At 40.9% G+C, this 18789-nt stretch overlaps 2 protein-coding genes across 2 annotated transcripts; one reads left to right on the top strand and one right to left on the bottom strand.

Annotated features, from left to right (window-relative positions):
* Window positions 1-566: 566 nt before the first annotated feature.
* On the top strand, window positions 567-9889 carry ctr9 (CTR9 homolog, Paf1/RNA polymerase II complex component). Its single transcript, XM_056371877.1, has 23 exons — window positions 567-727; window positions 2911-3009; window positions 3157-3396; window positions 3500-3617; window positions 3699-3788; window positions 4378-4634; window positions 4737-4844; window positions 4938-5174; window positions 5298-5516; window positions 5748-5931; window positions 6025-6113; window positions 6235-6420; window positions 6788-6875; window positions 6954-7102; window positions 7185-7301; window positions 7390-7535; window positions 7657-7728; window positions 7988-8123; window positions 8261-8413; window positions 8512-8660; window positions 8752-8851; window positions 8955-9067; window positions 9171-9889. Exons 1-23 carry the CDS (start codon window positions 683-685, stop codon window positions 9565-9567), a joined length of 3492 nt encoding a protein of 1163 aa, XP_056227852.1. The 5' UTR covers window positions 567-682; the 3' UTR covers window positions 9568-9889.
* Window positions 9890-10520: 631 nt separating this feature from the next.
* eif4g2a (eukaryotic translation initiation factor 4, gamma 2a) lies at window positions 10521-18216 on the bottom strand. The gene is made up of 19 exons (XM_056371891.1): window positions 18110-18216; window positions 16409-16534; window positions 16123-16225; window positions 15889-16020; window positions 15699-15765; window positions 15443-15594; window positions 15140-15250; window positions 14872-15054; window positions 14559-14700; window positions 14299-14462; window positions 14058-14165; window positions 13715-13825; window positions 13530-13634; window positions 13223-13438; window positions 12867-13125; window positions 12510-12714; window positions 12167-12375; window positions 11913-12034; window positions 10521-11730 (listed from the first exon to the last, which is right to left on the bottom strand). Exons 6-19 carry the CDS (start codon window positions 15524-15526, stop codon window positions 11665-11667), a joined length of 2085 nt encoding a protein of 694 aa, XP_056227866.1. The 5' UTR covers window positions 15527-15594; window positions 15699-15765; window positions 15889-16020; window positions 16123-16225; window positions 16409-16534; window positions 18110-18216; the 3' UTR covers window positions 10521-11664.
* Window positions 18217-18789: the final 573 nt, after the last annotated feature.

Below are 18789 nucleotides of genomic sequence, written 5' to 3'. Positions count from 1 at the left end.
CTCACAGGCAGTGTGTGATAAGGGAAATAATTCTTAGTCCATTAAGAAATACTATTACTTCTACTGAAAGTGGTGGTTCTTTCAATACTGTCTGCACTTCATTTATATGTTTAGTTTCGTTTGTAAGCATTTGATACCGAGTCCCATTAGGTTTACTTTAAACCCACTAAAAGTGTTCCTGGATGCATTTTGATGTAACTGGTTTGGTTGTTATTGTCATTATTACTGTGCACCAGCAGTAAATAATGAATTAAATATATTTACTCAAGTATTGTACTTATTTATGCACAAATTTAGGTCGGCTTAGTTGGCCTACTTATAGCCTGCTTTACTAGAGTTGAGTATTTTTTCCACCACATTTCAGAGGGAAAATACTGTACTTTTTACTCCATTACATTTAAAACAGCATTTTTACGGTGTGATACTACTACTGATACTTACGTAAAAGTACTAATATTGCTATGTACAACAAGGTTTCCATTGGAGAGCGTCGTGTGTTCAACTCCCGGAGGAACCTTACTTTAGGATGATTAATAATCTGGCCGGACACATTTTCTGTTGCACCGTCCGTATGTTTGTTTCTTATCGGAAGCATGAAGTAGCGACCAACAGACAACGGGCTGGAGATTTTATTTTATTTTTTTAATTAATCTAACTTCAAGTGGATTTGTCCTCAGTCAAGATGTCTCGGGGCTCCATTGAGATCCCTCTGCGGGACACCGATGAGGTAAAACTCATGTAAACTTGAGTTATTGTTTGAAGTGAACCTCGCCGTGCTAACGCCACTTGCCATTAATGCTAACTTTAGCTAGTATTAGCTAACGCTCAGTACATCTCAGCTTCGTGTTTAATGTTGATATCTGAAACGTAAATACCGGTAAAGGCCCGGAGCTGCAAGTACAGACGTGCAAACATTAGAAAACATTATAACAGAAATATGACATCACGCTCTGATTAAAGTCATTGAGATGTTTTCTGTCACTGCCGTATTCAGTGATGCAGTACCTATGAAATCAGGTTTAACAGGAACAGCAGCATCGTTACATATTTATCTTAATTTAAAAAGTCAAAAGTGTTGAGACATCTGGGTTAGGGTTAGTTCATAATAGCAGTGATATACAAATTATCTCGCACAATATTTGAATTCCGTGCAAATGGTTCATGCAAAAAAAGTAATGCCATGAATCAATTGTATATATTCAGTTAGCGTCATATAAAGTCCAGTAAACGGAATAAAAAACACAAAATCAAATAAGTATGTGGCGTGACCATCCTTTTAAAACTACATTCTTTCACAGTTTTTAAAGGTACTTGGCAGGTGGGTTGTTGCCACAGTTAGAGAGAGTAGATTCAGGCTGTCTCAGTGTCTTATGTCTCATGTAATCTTACTGATTGACTCCATGATGTTGAGATCAGGGCTCTCTGGGTGCCAGACCATCTGTTCCAGGACTCCTTGTTCTTTTTGTCTTTGAAGATAGTTTTCTATGGCCCAATCCCAATGCCCCCCTAAACCCCTAAGCCCTGAACCCTCACAGACTTAATTGGCATCGCCTGGTGAGTGATTGAGTTACCTTATATTGCGTTACCATGATGATGTCAAAACTTTTGCATTCATTTGTGGGTTTGGGTCTTTTGATTGTACATTTTTACCCCCCCTCCCTTTGTTCCCTGTTTGTTAACAAAAAAAAGATTGCTGGATCAGATCTGATCCAATTTGGATATTTTGAATTCATCATCATATCATCATAGGACAAATAACTCAACACCTCTGGCTCAGAATCACATTGAGCTCTGGGTTTATACTGTCATATACTGCCTTTTTTGTAATGCTAACATTATGGTTTGTCCCTTTCATGCTTGTTTGTTACCTGTTCTTCTTCTATCCTGTTTTTCTTGCGATTTATGGCCGTTGTTTGCTGTTTTTTAACGCTTCCGGGCGTCCCCTGATAACCATGGCAACCCTGTGTTTAATGTCACAATGCTATCAACTTTGGGTAATTCCCTCAGCAAAAGTCTACAGAAATGCGGAATTACGAAAAGTGGGCTTAAAGGGGTCAAAATGTCTGCTAGGGAGCCCTCATGCCCTCGATGGTTTGACAGTGGGACAGCCATAAGTCCTCACAAACTTACCGGGAACATGCCTCCAAGTCTGAGGGGGGACATTGGGATTGGGCGTATGACTCTGGCTGTGCGTCTGGGGTCATTGTCGTGCTGCAGAATGAATATGGGACCAATTAGAGCATCGCTGGTAGTTTTGCATAATGGATAAGAATCTACACATCCACAGTGCCTAACACTTTTGTAAGCTGCTGTATAATATTGTATCTGTAGTTTGTGGTGCTGATGAGTTGTATTGCTTTATACAGAGAGAGTATCTACACTGATATAACTGATGTGAACAGAGCATTAGAATAATCTCAGTATGACACAATATAATTCAGTAGCACCGCAGCCCCCAAAATAACTATGCAGTTGGATCAACATCTCTAGAACACTTGCAATGAACACAGAGCACTATAACTTTCACTAAGGTAGGATTTTTTGCAGTTGGACTGATGTATTATAAGCTAAGTGTGATATTGGGTTGTAAGTCAATGAAATAACTGTTAATGGCTAAACATCTAGATAGATGTGCTAGTTTTGGCTAATTAAGTGAAATAAATACCAAAAGAAGACCCTTTATCACGTTGGTGCAAAAGTCATTAAAAATTCAATAATGCCATAAAACAGTCACGGATGTTGATTTGCAACACCAAACATAATGGCCTAATATACCCAGAGATGTTATAGTAAAAACTCAGACACTATTCATCGCTGTTCCATCGAACCTTCATTCATAACAGTCTTAAACGATACAGGAGTTTTGTCAGACGCTGATGCTTACTAACATAAGCAAACTGCACATTGCAGGTTATCGAGCTTGACTTCGATCAGCTGCCAGAAGGAGACGAGGTCATCAGTATCCTGAAGCAGGAGCACACACAGCTCCACATTTGGATTGCTTTGGCGGTGAGTCAGTGGCGCTACCACAGACGGTTGTTACTTTCATTGTCGTAATGCATAATGTTAGAATCCTGAAGAAACTGAACACAAGCCAGATATCAAACGTGATCCCTGTAAAGCAAAGTTAAATTCAGCCCCTTTGTCCTTTTTCAGCTGGAGTACTACAAGCAGGGCAAAACAGAGGATTTTGTCAAGCTTTTAGAGGCGGCTCGCATCGATGGAAACCTGGACTACAGAGACCATGAGAAAGACCAGATGACCTGTCTGGACACATTGGCAGCTTACTATGTCCAGCAAGCACGTAAAGAGAAAAACAAAGATGCCAAGAAAGAGCTCATCACGCAGGCCACGCTTCTCTATACTATGGCAGACAAGATCATCATGTATGATCAGGTAAGAAAAATGTCTGTCAGAGCTGCTGATAATGAGAGAGGACCACTCTGGCGCCAGTGTTTTTGCATTTCAACTAAATGTAACATGCTCGTGTGTCAATCAGAACCATTTGTTGGGAAGAGCCTGTTTCTGCCTGCTCGAAGGAGACAAGATGGACCAGGCCGATGCTCAGTTTCACTTTGTCCTCAATCAGTCCACCAATAACATCCCTGCTTTGCTTGGCAAGTTGAATATAAAAGAGACTGAGATTCATCCTGACCACTGTGATTGACTGAAATAATCACACCATTGTTATTCAACAGGTAAAGCTTGCATCTCCTTCAATAAAAAGGATTACAGAGGAGCACTGGCGTACTACAAAAAGGCCCTGCGTACAAACCCCGGCTGCCCAGGTAAACAAGCAACTTGTTTTATCTCGAAAACACATCCCTGTGTCCCTGATTACTACTAGCACTACTATGATGACATTAATACTGCTGCTTGTACTACTAGAGTCTGGCCAGTACAAGACTTTGGAGGCCAGTATTAATATTTGAAAGTAAAAGAATCTGGTAACAAACACCTTTGACAAAGATTACAAAGGTGGTTATAGAGTTATAGAGTTGTGGCATATGTGTATATACTAAAGCATGATATTTTACAGTTGAAGAATAATGTCCATTAAAAAATAATGATAAACTAAAGACACAATCACTTAACTTGAACAGGGTATCTGTGGGTCTTAAAAAGTCTTAATCATAATAGGTAATACCAGGGTCTAGGCATGGACAGATTATGAAACAAGATCCAAGATCCAAAAAACAAGATTTTTGTTATACCTGTACTGTGATTCCCTTTTGTAGATCTGCTAACATTGATGCTGACACCCAAACATGGGTGATCCATCTCCATCTGCAGTTAATAATGTATTTCTCATACGTAGACACGTGTAACAGTTAATATCTCCACCATTCTTTATCTTGTTGTGGCGTCTCTGAGCAGCGGAGGTCAGGCTGGGGATGGGTCACTGTTTTGTCAAGCTCAACAAACTGGAGAAGGCTCGTTTGGCTTTCGGTCGAGCCCTGGAGCTTAATTCGAAGTGCGTGGGAGCTCTTGTTGGTTTGGCCGTTTTAGAGCTCAACAACAAGGAGGCAGACTCGATCAAGAACGGAGTGCAGCTCCTATCGCGGGCCTACACCATCGACCCCAGCAACCCCATGGTGCTCAACCACCTCGCCAACCATTTCTTCTTCAAAAAGGTAATCACTAGTCTGTTGTCCTTTTGAAATCCTGACACAAATCTAAACCTGTGTGTCACTCAACTACTACTCATGCGTCTTTGGTTTCTGTTTCCCCATCAGGACTACAGCAAAGTGCAGCATCTGGCCCTCCATGCTTTCCATAACACAGAAGTCGAAGCCATGCAGGCTGAGAGCTGCTACCAGTTAGCTCGCTCTTTTCACGTGCAGGTAAGATCCAAAACCCAATCCCGGTCCGGCGAACTGATTGTTTACTGTACTACCAATTTTCGTCTCTGATATCTCTGCTCTTTCTTTCTTCAGGAGGACTATGACCAAGCGTTTCAGTATTACTACCAAGCCACTCAGTTTGCCTCGTCCACCTTTGTGTTGCCCTTCTTTGGCTTGGGGCAGATGTACGTGTATCGGAGAGACAAGGAGAACGCAGCACAGTGCTTTGAGAAGGTTTTAAAGGCCTACCCCAACAACTATGAAACTATGAAAATCCTTGGGTCTCTCTATGCAACATCTGACGATCAGGAAAAGAGAGACATCGCTAAAGTAGGTATCCTGTCAGTTATCACCTGGCTCAGAAAACTGCCAGATTTGACCTGAGGAATATGTTAAATGGTCATTTCATGGATATTTTTAATTTGGTTATACGCCACTGTTTTTGTCCTCCAGGGTCACCTGAAGAAGGTAACGGAGCAGTACCCAGATGATGTGGAGGCATGGATCGAGCTGGCTCAGATCCTGGAGCAGACTGACATACAGGGAGCGCTGTCTGCTTACGGTACAGCCACCCGCATCCTGCAGGAGAAGGTGCAGGCCGACGTTCCCCCGGAGATCCTCAACAACCTGGGGGCTCTTCACTTCAGACTGGGCAACCTGGGAGAGGCTAAGGTAGCTGACAACATACAACAGAGAGCGACTATTAGCTGATGTCCTAAAATAGCCACATTTACCAGGGAATTCATTGACTAATATCAAAGTGAGAATGAGGGATGTTAAACGACGCAGTAAAATGCTTTCTACACTGTGATATTTAAGGATCCTGAAGTGTGCAGAACACTGTATATTTAGCATATACAATAGTGCTATTTCAAAGCTGGGGTCATGTCTTCACTCCTACAGAAATATTTTCTGGCATCTCTGGACCGGGCCAAAGCTGAGGGAGAGCATGACGAGCATTACTACAACGCCATTTCTGTCACCACCTCCTACAATCTGGCTCGTTTGTATGAGGCCATGTGTGAATTCCACGAAGCTGAGAAACTCTACAAAAACATCCTCAGAGAGCATCCAAACTATGTGGACTGTAAGCATGACACATGAGAGAATAAAAAGTGTGAGACCATGAAGACTAAATGATTGTACTCTGAGAGATCATTTAAATGTTTTTGGCTTACAGGTTATCTGCGTCTTGGAGCGATGGCTCGTGACAAAGGAAACTTCTATGAAGCCTCTGACTGGTTCAAAGAAGCTCTGCAGATTAATCAGGTTATTTATCTATCTATCTATCTATCTATCTATCTATCTATCTATGGTACAACACTCACACAACAGCAGATGACAGAGTCTGACGCAAAGCTCTTTCTTACGTTTGCTCTGTTTGGCGCAGGACCACCCGGACGCCTGGTCTCTGATAGGAAACCTTCACTTGGCCAAACAGGAATGGGGACCGGGCCAAAAGAAGTTTGAGCGTATCCTGAAGCAGCCGTCCACACAGAACGACACCTACTCCATGCTGGCTCTGGGTAACGTGTGGCTGCAGACGCTGCACCAGCCCACCAGAGACCGGGAAAAGGTGCAGACGGCAGTTTTCTAACATAAGTTGAAAGAGCGACAAATGACAGACAGTGCAGTTGAAATTGTATAAGAGTACAGCACTTCAGTGAATGCCGAAGACTTTAACATTGTGTCTTCATGCAATGCAAAAGTGATTGTGACTAGTGGGGCTGTGTCTTAACTTTTCCCATCTTGTAAGAACTTTACATCCTGTTATCAGTGTAACTAATAGATGAGTTGCTTCCCTCATTATAAACACGAACATAGGTGTGTGATGTAGCACCACTGCTTTGTTTTGGGCGATGCGGGGTGTTTCTATGATGAAACACTATGTGAAAGGAAACTGTAGATCCCCAAATGGAGCAACGGTGTTTTTGTCTCGACAGGAAAAGAGACACCAGGATCGAGCCCTGGCGATATACAAACAAGTCCTGCGAAATGATGCCAAGAACCTCTATGCCGCCAATGGCATCGGTCTGTATAGCTTCATTCTGCTTTTTTTATTCTACTGTATGTGGATGATGCATTAAACATAAAAACCGTTTCGTCCAGGTGCCGTCCTTGCCCACAAGGGCTACTTCAGAGAGGCTCGGGATGTGTTTGCGCAGGTGAGGGAGGCCACAGCGGACATCAGTGACGTCTGGCTAAATCTGGCTCACATCTATGTCGAGCAGAAGCAGTACATCAGTGCTGTGCAGATGGTAAGAGCCTCATTTGCGATAACTTTTTGAAAGTTATTGTCTTTGGTCTGTACAGTTTTTTACATTTTGATCTGCTCCACAGTATGAGAACTGCCTGAAGAAATTTTACAAATATCAGAACACTGAGGTGCTGCTGTACCTCGCGAGGGCGCTCTTCAAATGTGGGAAACTCCAAGAGTGCAAGCAGATGCTACTGAAGGTAACATGAGAAAAAAATTAAATGCACTTATTTTATTCTACAATATGTGGAGAGTATAACTTTGTCTTTCTGATGTGTTTCCAATGAGGCCCGTCACGTGGCGCCCAGCGACACGGTGCTGATGTTCAACGTGGCGCTGGTGCTTCAGAGACTGGCCACTCTTGTGCTGAAAGATGAGAAGAGCAACTTAAAGGCTGTGCTCAGCGCTGTCAAAGAGCTTGAGCTGGCTCACAGGTAGTGGCATTAGACTTGATTTATGACTTCTCCTACCATCCTGATCCTCCTGGCTGTGCTCTGCCCAGTCCTGAAATTTTATCTCCCTCTCACCCTCCTCTGCCTCCTCCTCTTCACACAGGTATTTCAGCTACCTCAGCAAGGCAGGAGACAAGATGAGGTTTGACCTCGCTCTGGCTGCTTCTGAGGCCAGGTCAGTGTGAATTTATCCTCATGGTACACGCTGAAGGCTTTTGTGTGCTTTCAGGGAACAATGACAAGAATTTATAGCAGTAGCTCTAAAAGTAGTTGGTTTTTTAAAGCTAATATCAGAGGATACTGATAGTTTGCCAATATATAATAATTGACCCATTTCTACATTTAATTACAATGTTTTACATGGGACTGGAGTTTGGTTCATTTAGTGTGGGTTGTAATATCACTGTGGGTACGGGTGTGTTGTGGGATTGCAGGCAGTGCTCTGACCTGCTGAGTCAGGCTCAATACCACGTGGCAAGAGCCAGAAAGCAGGATGAGGAGGAGAAGGAGCTTCGGGCCAAACAGGAGCAGGAGAGGGACCTGCTGCGCCAGCAGTTGCTCAAAGAGCAGGTACTTATGCTGCTACCATACAAAAAATGTCAATCTTTTTGGTAATAGCGCACAGTGACAAGGAGTCATGTTTTACATGTTTTATGGTAATAGGATTCTTATTAACCGTTTGGCTTGTCGCCCTCAAACCTCGTTAGGAGGAAAAACGGAACAGAGAGGCAGAGGAACAGAAGAAGCTCCTGGAGCAGAGAGCTCTGTACGTGGAGAAGACCAAGAACCTGCTCACCTTCGCAGAAGGGTCGAAAGAAATGGCCAAAGAAAAGAAGAAGGGAGGCGGTGGTGGAGGACGTGTGAGTGCTAGCACCGATAGCGAACTCATCAGCAAACTTTTAAATTGCACCAAAATTCACCGTTGGTAACATACTTGTTTTTTATTTTTATCTCCAAGCGTAAGAAAGGAGGTGACATGGATGAGTTCGTCAACGATGACTCTGACGAGGACCTGCCAATCAGGAAGAAGAAGAAGAGAAAGGGTGGAAGTGGCAGCGAGCAGGAGGAGGTCGAGGATGGAGAGAAGAAGAAGAAGAAGAGGAGGCGGTGAGTCTGATGCAGTGAATGCCAAATGTGGTTATTTCGACTGCAATGCAAACAATGTTAATACTAAGAGAAAATTGTCCTGTGCTTGCAGACCTGCTAAAGCAGGAGGAGAGGATGAAAGTGATGATGAGGAAGGAGGATCACGATCCAAGAAGCAGCGTAAACCCAAAGAACGCAAGAGGATCGAAAAGGTCCTTTTTGGTCATTTCTTTGTTGTGCTCTTCTGTCCGGATTAAATCATTTTAAAATATCTTCTCAGGCCTAACTCCTAGCTTTTAACATTCTCATTTTTAGCCACAGCCTGAGCGTTTGCCACCATCTCTCAAAGGGAAGATCAAGTCTAAGGCTATCATCTCCTCTTCTGAATCATCTTCAGATGAGGATGGACTGAAAATAGCTGAAGACAGGTAAAAGCACAGTCCTGAAAATCTGATTTTACACTCAAACCAGTGCTGGCAATATAAGTAAATCAACAAAATTCAATTCATTGGTGCCCTCTCTCCCACACAGACACCAAAGAGACAGTGGTTCAGGATCTGATGACGAGGGCGGCCACAGGAAGCGCATTGCATCCGACAGTGAGTCGGATGGAGGAAGGAACCGCTCCGGCAGCGAGGCGGGCAGCCCTCGGCGCTCCGCAGGCTCCGAGGACGACGACTCCGGCAGCGACCGCCCAGTGAAGAAGAGGAGGATCCAGCGGCAGTCTGACTCGGAGCAGTCAGACAACGAAAGCAAGAGGAGTCGGTCAGGATCAGATGAAGAGTCTCGGCCTGGTTCGCCCGTCGCGGCGTCAGACCGGGGATCAGACAGAGTGTCTGAAGCGGGATCAGACAACGAGGGCTCCCCACGGCGATCTGACAACGGCTCTGAACCTGAAGCTTCCAACAATGATGAAGACAGCGATTAAATCTTCAGATCTTGCTCACAGACTTATCTCCACATCTGCATTTTTATTTTCTATTAAAAGCAGGGATTTCTGTCCATATATCTTGGAATTAGCCTAGAAAAGTGTAGTTATTTTGGCACAGTGATGTAATTCTCACGTCTTACTGGAAATGTGTTTTCACAGCTGTGTTTTGTTAAAGATGTTTTGTTAAAGATAGATCAAGTTGTTTGGAGTGAACCAAAAGGTGTAAACATCTATTTTCTATCTCAGATGGTCAGACAAGACGCTGACTCAAAAATGGAACGATGCCTCAACAAAATGTCAAATAAAAAAAGAACAAAGATTTGTGTGAGATGTGCATCGTCACCTTCTGCTCCTGTATCATTTTAAGACGGCAACATACTCATTCATGTTTTGCATCCATAACTTATGAAATGTCACTGAATAAGCTAGACATAAAAATGAGTTGCTCAAACAGCAACTTTAACAAGAAACTTTAACCATATTGAGTCAATTAGGACAGATGACAACTCTAAGGTTAATATAACGTATTGATGTCAGTTGGCTTTCACTAATGAAATTTTAAAGTAGTTTGCGTCCCTCAATTCACAGACAGAATCGGTTAAACGAGAGGCTCTTCGGTAAAGAAAATCATTTTAGTGTACTTCCCAGCCACCCCAATTTAATTTAATACAATTTCGAGTGCTGCAGGGCACTTGTTGGCATCACCCTGGTTCCCTTGACAAAAAGCTGATGGGATTTTCTCTTTGGCTGGTTGTCATTTCTTCGTTTTATCCTATCGCATTCAAAAGAATGGGATGATCACTTCATCCTTGAGGTCAACTGAACATTTATGCCAAATTTGTTGCCAGTCAAAGACAAGGCAGCCTGGAAAAAATGCCTCTGCCCATGGCTGTTGGGGCATTAAATAGGCATAAAAAAAAATAAAAAAAAAAAAGTTTAGGAAACCGAAGTGAACTGTTAAACTTTATTCAACCTTGATCTATACTTGCACACTCATCTTGTTGCACTTAAAATTACAGTGACACTCCAAAAGAAGGTTTAAGTGTACACATACAGTACATTCTCTGTTATTTTATGAAGATAAAAAGACCATTTAAAAACTTGACAAATATGGAAAACAGACTTAAAATTTCCACTCATGGTGGTGAACAACTAGCACTGGAAACTAAGCTTTGGCTGTCTCGATGTTGAAAGCGAGACATTCAAGTAAAGTCCGAGATACGTTAGAGGTATATCCATATTAATTGATAAATTAAAAAAAAAAAAAAAAAAAAAAAAAAAAGCCAAGGCCACACATTCCTAACAGCAAAAAAGTTTCATACATGGGGAAAAAAAAAAAAAAAAAAAAAAAAAAAAACTTCATTAGATTAAATGTGGGTAACTGAAATCAAACAGTGCAAATAAAACAGGCCATTATTGTTACAGAATCATCAAATCCTGATTAAGATTTTGATTTGAGACAAAATGGTCTGCTTTCAAGCACAGGAAAACCATTATGAATCATTCGAGCCAACAACTCAGGAGGACTGATAAATCAAGGAAAGTGTATTTTACTATTGCAACGACTCAAGATGTTGAGCAAAGTGCATCTAAAAACTGATTAACAAATACAGATAAAACACTGAGAAAGTCTCTTTGAGCCTTTTCTCTATTGTAAACAGTTTAAGTCAATAGTTTCTGCAGCACTTGGTGACGCCTACCAGATGTAAAAGGTGATAAAATGGGTCAGGTTTTGGTGCTGGTACAGTTTCCTGCAAAATACCACCTAGTGATAAAGAAAACATAACCCAAGATGATTGAAATGTATAAAACATCTGCTATAGGACATCAAATGAGAGGAAATTAGAAAGAAAAGCATAAATACAAGATGGTGGTGATGCTGGCTTGATCTGGCAAAGCATTTCATAGTGAAATGAATTTTAACAGTGGTTGGAAAATATTTATAAACAAGAGGGGGGAGGGGTTAGGTTGAGACAGGTAAGGGCACAAAAAAAAAAAAAAAAAAAAAAAAAAAAAAGTTACAAAAGTAAAAAGAAATAAACAAAAACACAATCATTCATTGCATCCTGATAACACATGGCTTTGGCCTGTTCCTCAGTAATCTTCCTCCTCTGACTCCTCCTCTTCTGCGGTCTCCAGCCAGGTCAGCCACTGGTTCACCTGCAATATAAACACAATATCTCCATCAGCCCAAGTTATTTATAATGAATACATTTACATGCACATTCATATCCCTGTGCTGATGTTATTTGGGACATAATGTTTCAAACTGCGAAACCTGGTTATTAAATTTTGTGTGAGCAATTTCAAAAACTTCACAAAAATATTTATTAGCAATGTACCTGAAATAGCGCTTTTCCCTTCCCTGGATACTCTTGGGTGATATCCTCTTTCCATGAAAGGAAGGCTTCTTCTTCAATTATTTCCATGTCATAAAAGTTTACAAAGTAGCGCAGTAACATGCCTGAAAAAAGGAGAGTAACCATTACACACATTACACACTAAAGCTTCCATACCAAAGTTAGCCAACTTCTCTGCATTAAGAAAAAAGCCATAATAGCCATAAGCTACTATGTTAAAGAACAGGTATGCATACCTTTGGGGAAACCCTTGGCATTGCAGTGGACCTGCAGGGCATACAATGCACCGACTTGCAGGTCCATGTGATCGTGTAGGAACTTTTGCATCACTGGCTTGAAAGAAAGCAACAGCTGCTTTTCTTCATCCAGCTGTTCCTTACTGGGCGCTGCAAGCTGCTCTTCATCGTCGTCAGGGTTGGTTTCATAAGCAATGTACTGCAAGAAGCTGGCAGACAAGAGAATAATCAATATACTGTAAAATACTTGGTGTTAAATTTAACAACAACAACACACTGGCTCTTAATGTAAATATATTTGAGAGACTGATTGCAGTATTAGAAACATTGTCCACTGCTGTACCTGGTCATGAGGATGTTGACAAAACCTTTGTCAGTGTGGAGTTTAGGAGAGATGTTGTCCTTGATCCACTTGTAGATTGACTGTGGAGAGGGATCTACTTTAATCTGCTTCAGAAGCTCCTTCTCCAGTTTCATCAATGGAAACAAAAAGCTGAGACCTTTGCCCTCCAGAATCTCCAGCATCCTATCCTTGTTCTGGTCTATTTCTACAAGAGTAATAAATAAATGAAATGAGATTCTCATTCATTTTCCTTGAACTGTATCATCAAAAAAACAAGTTTCTCATACAAAATGAACTGACAGCCTAATTAATGACATATTAATTATAAACATGGGGTCAGAATGGGTTTGGACATACCAGGCAGCATCTTCTGCATGTTGACTTTGCTTTGTTGGAACAGGTCACTCAGCCACTCACGGTCCTTGAGTTTGACCATCTGCTGCAGGCAGAGCAGGAAAAGTGGGAAATGTGCACCGTTCTCCAACTGATGGGCCAAATCTGCAATGCTGACCAGGTCAGCAATGATTGCATGTGCTGCAAACTGTGCCAGGTAAGACTTCACCAGTGGGACTTCTTCCTCAATCTTGGGACACTGGTCCAGAACACTCAGAAAGGCCTGTTAAAAAAACAAAATATTGTACTGAGTAATGTCCATACAGTGAAACATGTACTGAATATTGGTTTACCTGAGTATTGTACATTAAGACACTGACCTGCATTAGGTTTTCACCTGTGACGAGCCCCTCGGTGCAGAGTGCATGGATTAGGGTACTTGCTTGTTCCTTATCCTCATCCGAACGGTCAAGGGAATGAACCATGATCTTGTTCAGCATCTCAGACAAAAAGTACTTGGGAGCCTTCATCTCCCTCACAGCATTCACTGCCTCGTCAATGTTCTTGTTGTTCAGGTAGTCTGTCACCAGTGTCTCCTTGGATGAAAAGAACCAGTCAGATTTAATGTGCTATACAGAAAGTATATTGTGCAGAAAAGAAGTACAGAGTGAATTATGAGGAACTTACTGTCATTTTGTGCAACTCTTCTTTTGTAGGAGGAGCTTTTTTATTGGACTTTGCAGGTTTTTCCTGAATCGGAGGAGGATTGGTCTTCAAGCCAAGCTGCGGAGGCTGTACAAAAGAGGCCACATGAGTATGTTTCCTATTACCATATCAGTTCAATGTCTTTGTTTTAAACATAAGAATGTTACCTGTCCTAGTGGGGAACCTTGGGCACTTGGAGGAATCATAGTCATCTGTGGCTGCAGCTTTGGCACTTGTTTTTTATTCAAAATGAAGGACTGTGCTGGCCTCAGACTGATCTAGAATAGAGAAAACAACAGGTTTAGAAAAATGCCACATGGTTAGAATATTACTTCACATTTCTTAAACCGAAAGGTATAAAACATCATTCCGCTGAAACAACAGGATACGTTTGAATGCTGCCTGGACTACTTGCGACAAACTCAAGACGCCAAACTAAAAGTTAAAAAAAAACAAAAAAAAAAAAAAAAAAAAAAAAAAAACTTTGCCTATCAATGAAAGCAGCTGTACCTCATCAGCATTGAGTTTCCCTTTCTTGCCGAATCGTGAAGGCATATCCTTAGACTGCATCTGCCCTGAGTGATTCTGCTTATGGTTGAAAACCGGTGAATTCTGCCCCTTTCGAAGAGATTTAACAGCATGAGCATTAGTAATGATGACTGCAATCGTTCACCATGCCAAAAAATCAAAAATCAAAAATACCACTCCCCCCCCAAAAAAAACAAAAAAACAATTACAATATGGTAAGTACCTGGTTTGGTTTTATGAAAAGCTTGTTTCCTGCTTCAAACTGAGGCTGGTGTGAACCGTTGCCATTTCCAATATGGCCATTGTAGAGTGGGTTTGTGCGATGCCGTCCCATTGTAGGGGAATAGTGGTCCTGAATGACTCCTGGACCTGTACCAATGCCGCTTCCTACCCAAAATAAGACAACAAAACATTAAAAACACTGACAGAAAGGACCAACCCTTATTAATGTGTCACTCAAGTGGGGAAAAAACTGCGACATACCAGGCATTTGTCCAAACATATCAGCCAGCCCACCAAGAGTTTCCCTGTCAAACTTGATCCTTGTTGGCAGGAAGGAGGAGTTTTCCATAAAGAACTCATTTCTCATTCCATCAGTTGAATGTGGAATAAAAACACCTAGATCCTGCAAAGACAAATCAGAATCTAAGGCTACAGGCAGACTTTAGACTACTAGACCAGTACACTGATATTAATGAGCAGTCCAGTAAGTATTTGATCCCATACATCATTCTTGCACAGTTCTTAATGAATGCCCATCCTAAAGTTAATCCTACAGTGGACCAGATAGACTAACCTTTACTGCATCCTGACGAACTTGGTTGATTGTCTTTGGTCCGTTGTCAACATAAGCCTTACGAGGCACCCAGTTATTATCTCGTAGCTCCACCATGTTCTGCAGCAGGAAACGAATCCTCGCTGGCAGTTCCTTGTTGTTCGTTAAGGAGCGCATGCGGCCAAAGTACTGATCGATCAGAGACTGAGAAGAGAATTTATTTGTTATTAAATGGAACACGGGGATTTTAAGACGGGACTTTTTTTTACCATTTCCTCAATATACTCACCCTAGCCTTTTCATGATCAAGTTTAGGTCCCACTGTTTTCATTATCTGACAGAGGCATTCCAAATCTTCACCCATATCCTTAAGTTGGACTCTCTTCTTCTTCTCCAAAAGCTTGAAAAGAAATGAGAAATGTTTAATCAATCCACTTTCATTTCTTCCACAAGTGTTGAGGTGACTTTGGAAATTTAACTGTCAGGAAGCTCTCACAGAAATTAAGAATACAAAAAAGGTTTACAATAACAGAGACATATGTAAATGTTACAGTAGAGATAAATATCTAAATGTTAAATCAACAGAACTTACTGTTTTGATGCACTTATGAAGGATAGATTCGTGGATAAGGTTGAGTTTTCCAAGTTCGCCGATGAATTTGATGTTGCCCAGCATCTTGATCTTTGCAATAGCACGCTGCTCCTCCTCCTCAGAAGTGAGTGGGCCATCATGTTTGTCAAAGACTACAGGGGGGAAAAAAAAGAAAATGAACAATTCATGCATGAATACATTCACGCAAATTTTGTATTTTTTAACTAAACACATGTATCAAATATATTTCACTTACGTTCGACATTTTTAGCCCGGTTCTCAAACTCATCTTGAAGCTTGGAAATCAGAAGCCTTCTGAAGGTCTGTAAAACAGAATTTGTTCAAAATAAGACAAACACAACATACCAGAAAGTAGTAAAATGTAAATATTATTGTTCCAAAAAAGGAGGGAAGAAAAAAAAAAAAAAAAAAAAAAAAAACCTTACAGTATTCTGCTTTTGTGTTGCTTGACTTTCTGTTGTTGGATCTTCAAAGTTTGGTGCATCCTCGGCCAAGCGTAGACATAGTTGAGCGTATAACTGGCTGTACTTGGGCTCTTCGAGGGCTTTGTCAACAATCTTGAGACAAAAAAAAAAAAAAAAAAAAAAAAAAAAAGATTATGTGTCCATTTTAATACGTTATAGGAGAGATAGACTAGCACGGTTTAAGAGAATACTCACCAACAAGATGGTTCCTTTTAAGACAAGTTTTGAATCTACACCCACATTGAGGAGCTCCAGGCATAGTTTGTCAAACTTCTCAGGAGTCAGCTTATTAAGTATGCTAATGAAGAAGAGGAAGGACATGGGGTTAAAGAAGCTTTTAAAAGACAATACAATAACATTCATATATCGACAGATTATCTCCAATGTCTTATTCTGGTCGTAGCTGACCATTTAAGTGATACTGTGTAAAACCTGTGCACAATCTGTGCCTGAGAATTTATGGATTTAAATGGAAACGTACCCTCTCACTTTCCTGAAGATTGCATCATTTTGCCCTTTCTCATTGGAGGAGTTGGCATCTCGTCTAGTGCTTCGAGAAGGTACCCATCTCTGAACGCTAGAACCTGGGGTTTTCCCCAGGAACTCGCTGCAATGAACACAAAACATAGCCATTGTTAAAATACAAAAGTATTTAAAATCAGGAAAACATGACTGTATATCTCGGGTATCTACCCTGATCCATGGTGACTGAGTTACAAGTAGATTCCAATACTAGTATCAGAAATGCCTCCGATATTGCCTAAAATACTGTATTGGGTATCTGCGAGTATGCAAGTCTATGAACCGATCTGATGCCACATAATTCATTAATAAACTTAATAGTTTCACATCCAAATAAAACAGCAGTTTTCCCATGAAATCAATTCTTCTTTGCTGCACTAATACAGCAGCCTACACAGGAAGTGGCACTGTGCAGCCACTGGAAACTACTGTTTTAGAGCGGTGAAGAAGAATTGATTTCCAAAAAATAGTGTAACATTAGCCATTGGCAAAATGTCAGCAATTTGGCAATATTTTAGACTGGAAAGTCCCACCGGTAAAAGGCAACCGACCTGACCCGACCCAAATCAGCTGGGTTGTTATTTGTTTGACATATTGTGAAGAAACGGAGCTGTGTAAATTGTTCAGCGATTTATTTGTCACCAATTAGTTGGCTATTTAAATATTTGCAATAGAGCATTGTAGAGTATTATGTACAAATTAAGGAAATTACTGATGTGGGGTGCCAAATCATTTCAGCTAGCAATTGCATGTGGTTTCTACACAAAGAGTTTACATGCTGCAAGCTCTTGTACCAAAATATTGAAAACGGCAACATCAAATTAAAGCTGCAAGATATTACCATTTTTCATTAATTTCAAGCTGGCAATTTTTCTTTTGATTGATTAATCTTTTGGTTTAAGAGAGGACAAAAAATAATGAACAAATGTCCATCACAACTTGCACTGCCCAAGGTGACGTCTTGAAATGTCACACAAAGACATTCTCTTTAGTATGACATGTCACAAAGAGAAGCAGCAAATCCTGCTATTTATATTGTTTCACTACTTTTGCCTAAAAATTGCTCAAACAATTAACTGATTTTCAATATGGTTGCCGGTTATTTTTCTGTTATTTAACTTATTAATTAACAGACTAATCATTTGAGCTCTACACAGAATCAACCTGAGCCACTGTCAAAATGGTGGAAGGTCGTGCAATTTCAAAGTAAAAGCTGTAGAAGCTGTTAATTTTCCAGATGAGAAACTTTATTCTCAAAACAGGAAACCACCATCTTATCAGGGTGTAGTCATAGGGCAAAGAAGCCAATTACACCCAGTTCCCCCAGCTGTGCTGATAAAACAATAATACATATGTGGGAATGCAATTTACGGTCAGTGGTGAGGCTTATGAATTTAAGATGAAACAAAGCTTAGAGACTATGTGATCTATGTGAAAGGAAAATTTGGAAAAATCACCTGTTGCCGACAGTCTTGGGATAGTGCTGAGGTGCACCCCCACCTCCTCCCCCTACACTGTGATACCAAAAAAAAAAAAAGAAAAAAAAAAGGAAAACTGTTTTAACTTAGCATAAGAAATGTGAGCCTAAGTCTTTATGTGAGCTTCTTGAGAGGATTTTTCAGTAAAAGAAAATAAAGTCAAGTGTGATTATGTCTATTACCTGAAACGAGAAGGACCCCCTGGCGCAACGACACTCTCCACTTTGGCGGCTTGACAAAGAATATCTGAAAAGAATAAAGGTCTAGGAGTGGGGCAGGAAAGAGCGATCTGGAAGTAGAGACGGATATACAGAAAAAAAATTAGCTGGCAGCTAACGGCTGTAAAATGAAAGCAAACATTTGACAGGAAATATAAACATGAAAACCAGTTATGACAATAAGGCCAACAATTAGTTATGAAGTGCATTCGCTTATGGACATTTTTGTCACGCCTTGCCCGTTGTATACTCCTAATAATAGCATTACTTAATCATTAAACACGACCGGGATCCAGATAAGCACCAGAAAATGGATGGCTGGATTAACCTATTTATTTAAGGCCCACAACATAACATCAGAGGCCTGTGACAGTACTGGAACATTTGAACAATCTTTGCTAAAGATCAAATACAGAAAAAAGAAAGAAATATTTAAGACATCTGAAAATGAATTTTAAGCTCTTTTAGAGGCTTTATAATAGGCCTGTTTTAGGAACCCGCAACCAAGGCCTTTTACGACTTGAAGGCCTGCAGAGAGCCGGATTCGAGGTGTATAAAGCACATTACAATCGAGCGACAATGATACCTGAAACAGTAGATTCGATTATTATCAACTATTCATTTGATTTTAACTAACTTGTTGA

The sequence above is a fragment of the Seriola aureovittata genome, chromosome 1 (genome assembly GCF_021018895.1).
Source record: "Seriola aureovittata isolate HTS-2021-v1 ecotype China chromosome 1, ASM2101889v1, whole genome shotgun sequence".
Taxonomy (NCBI): Eukaryota; Metazoa; Chordata; class Actinopteri; order Carangiformes; family Carangidae; genus Seriola; species Seriola aureovittata.
The sequence above is the reverse complement of the archived record's forward strand: the minus strand, read 5'-3'. Positions and strand labels throughout refer to the sequence as shown.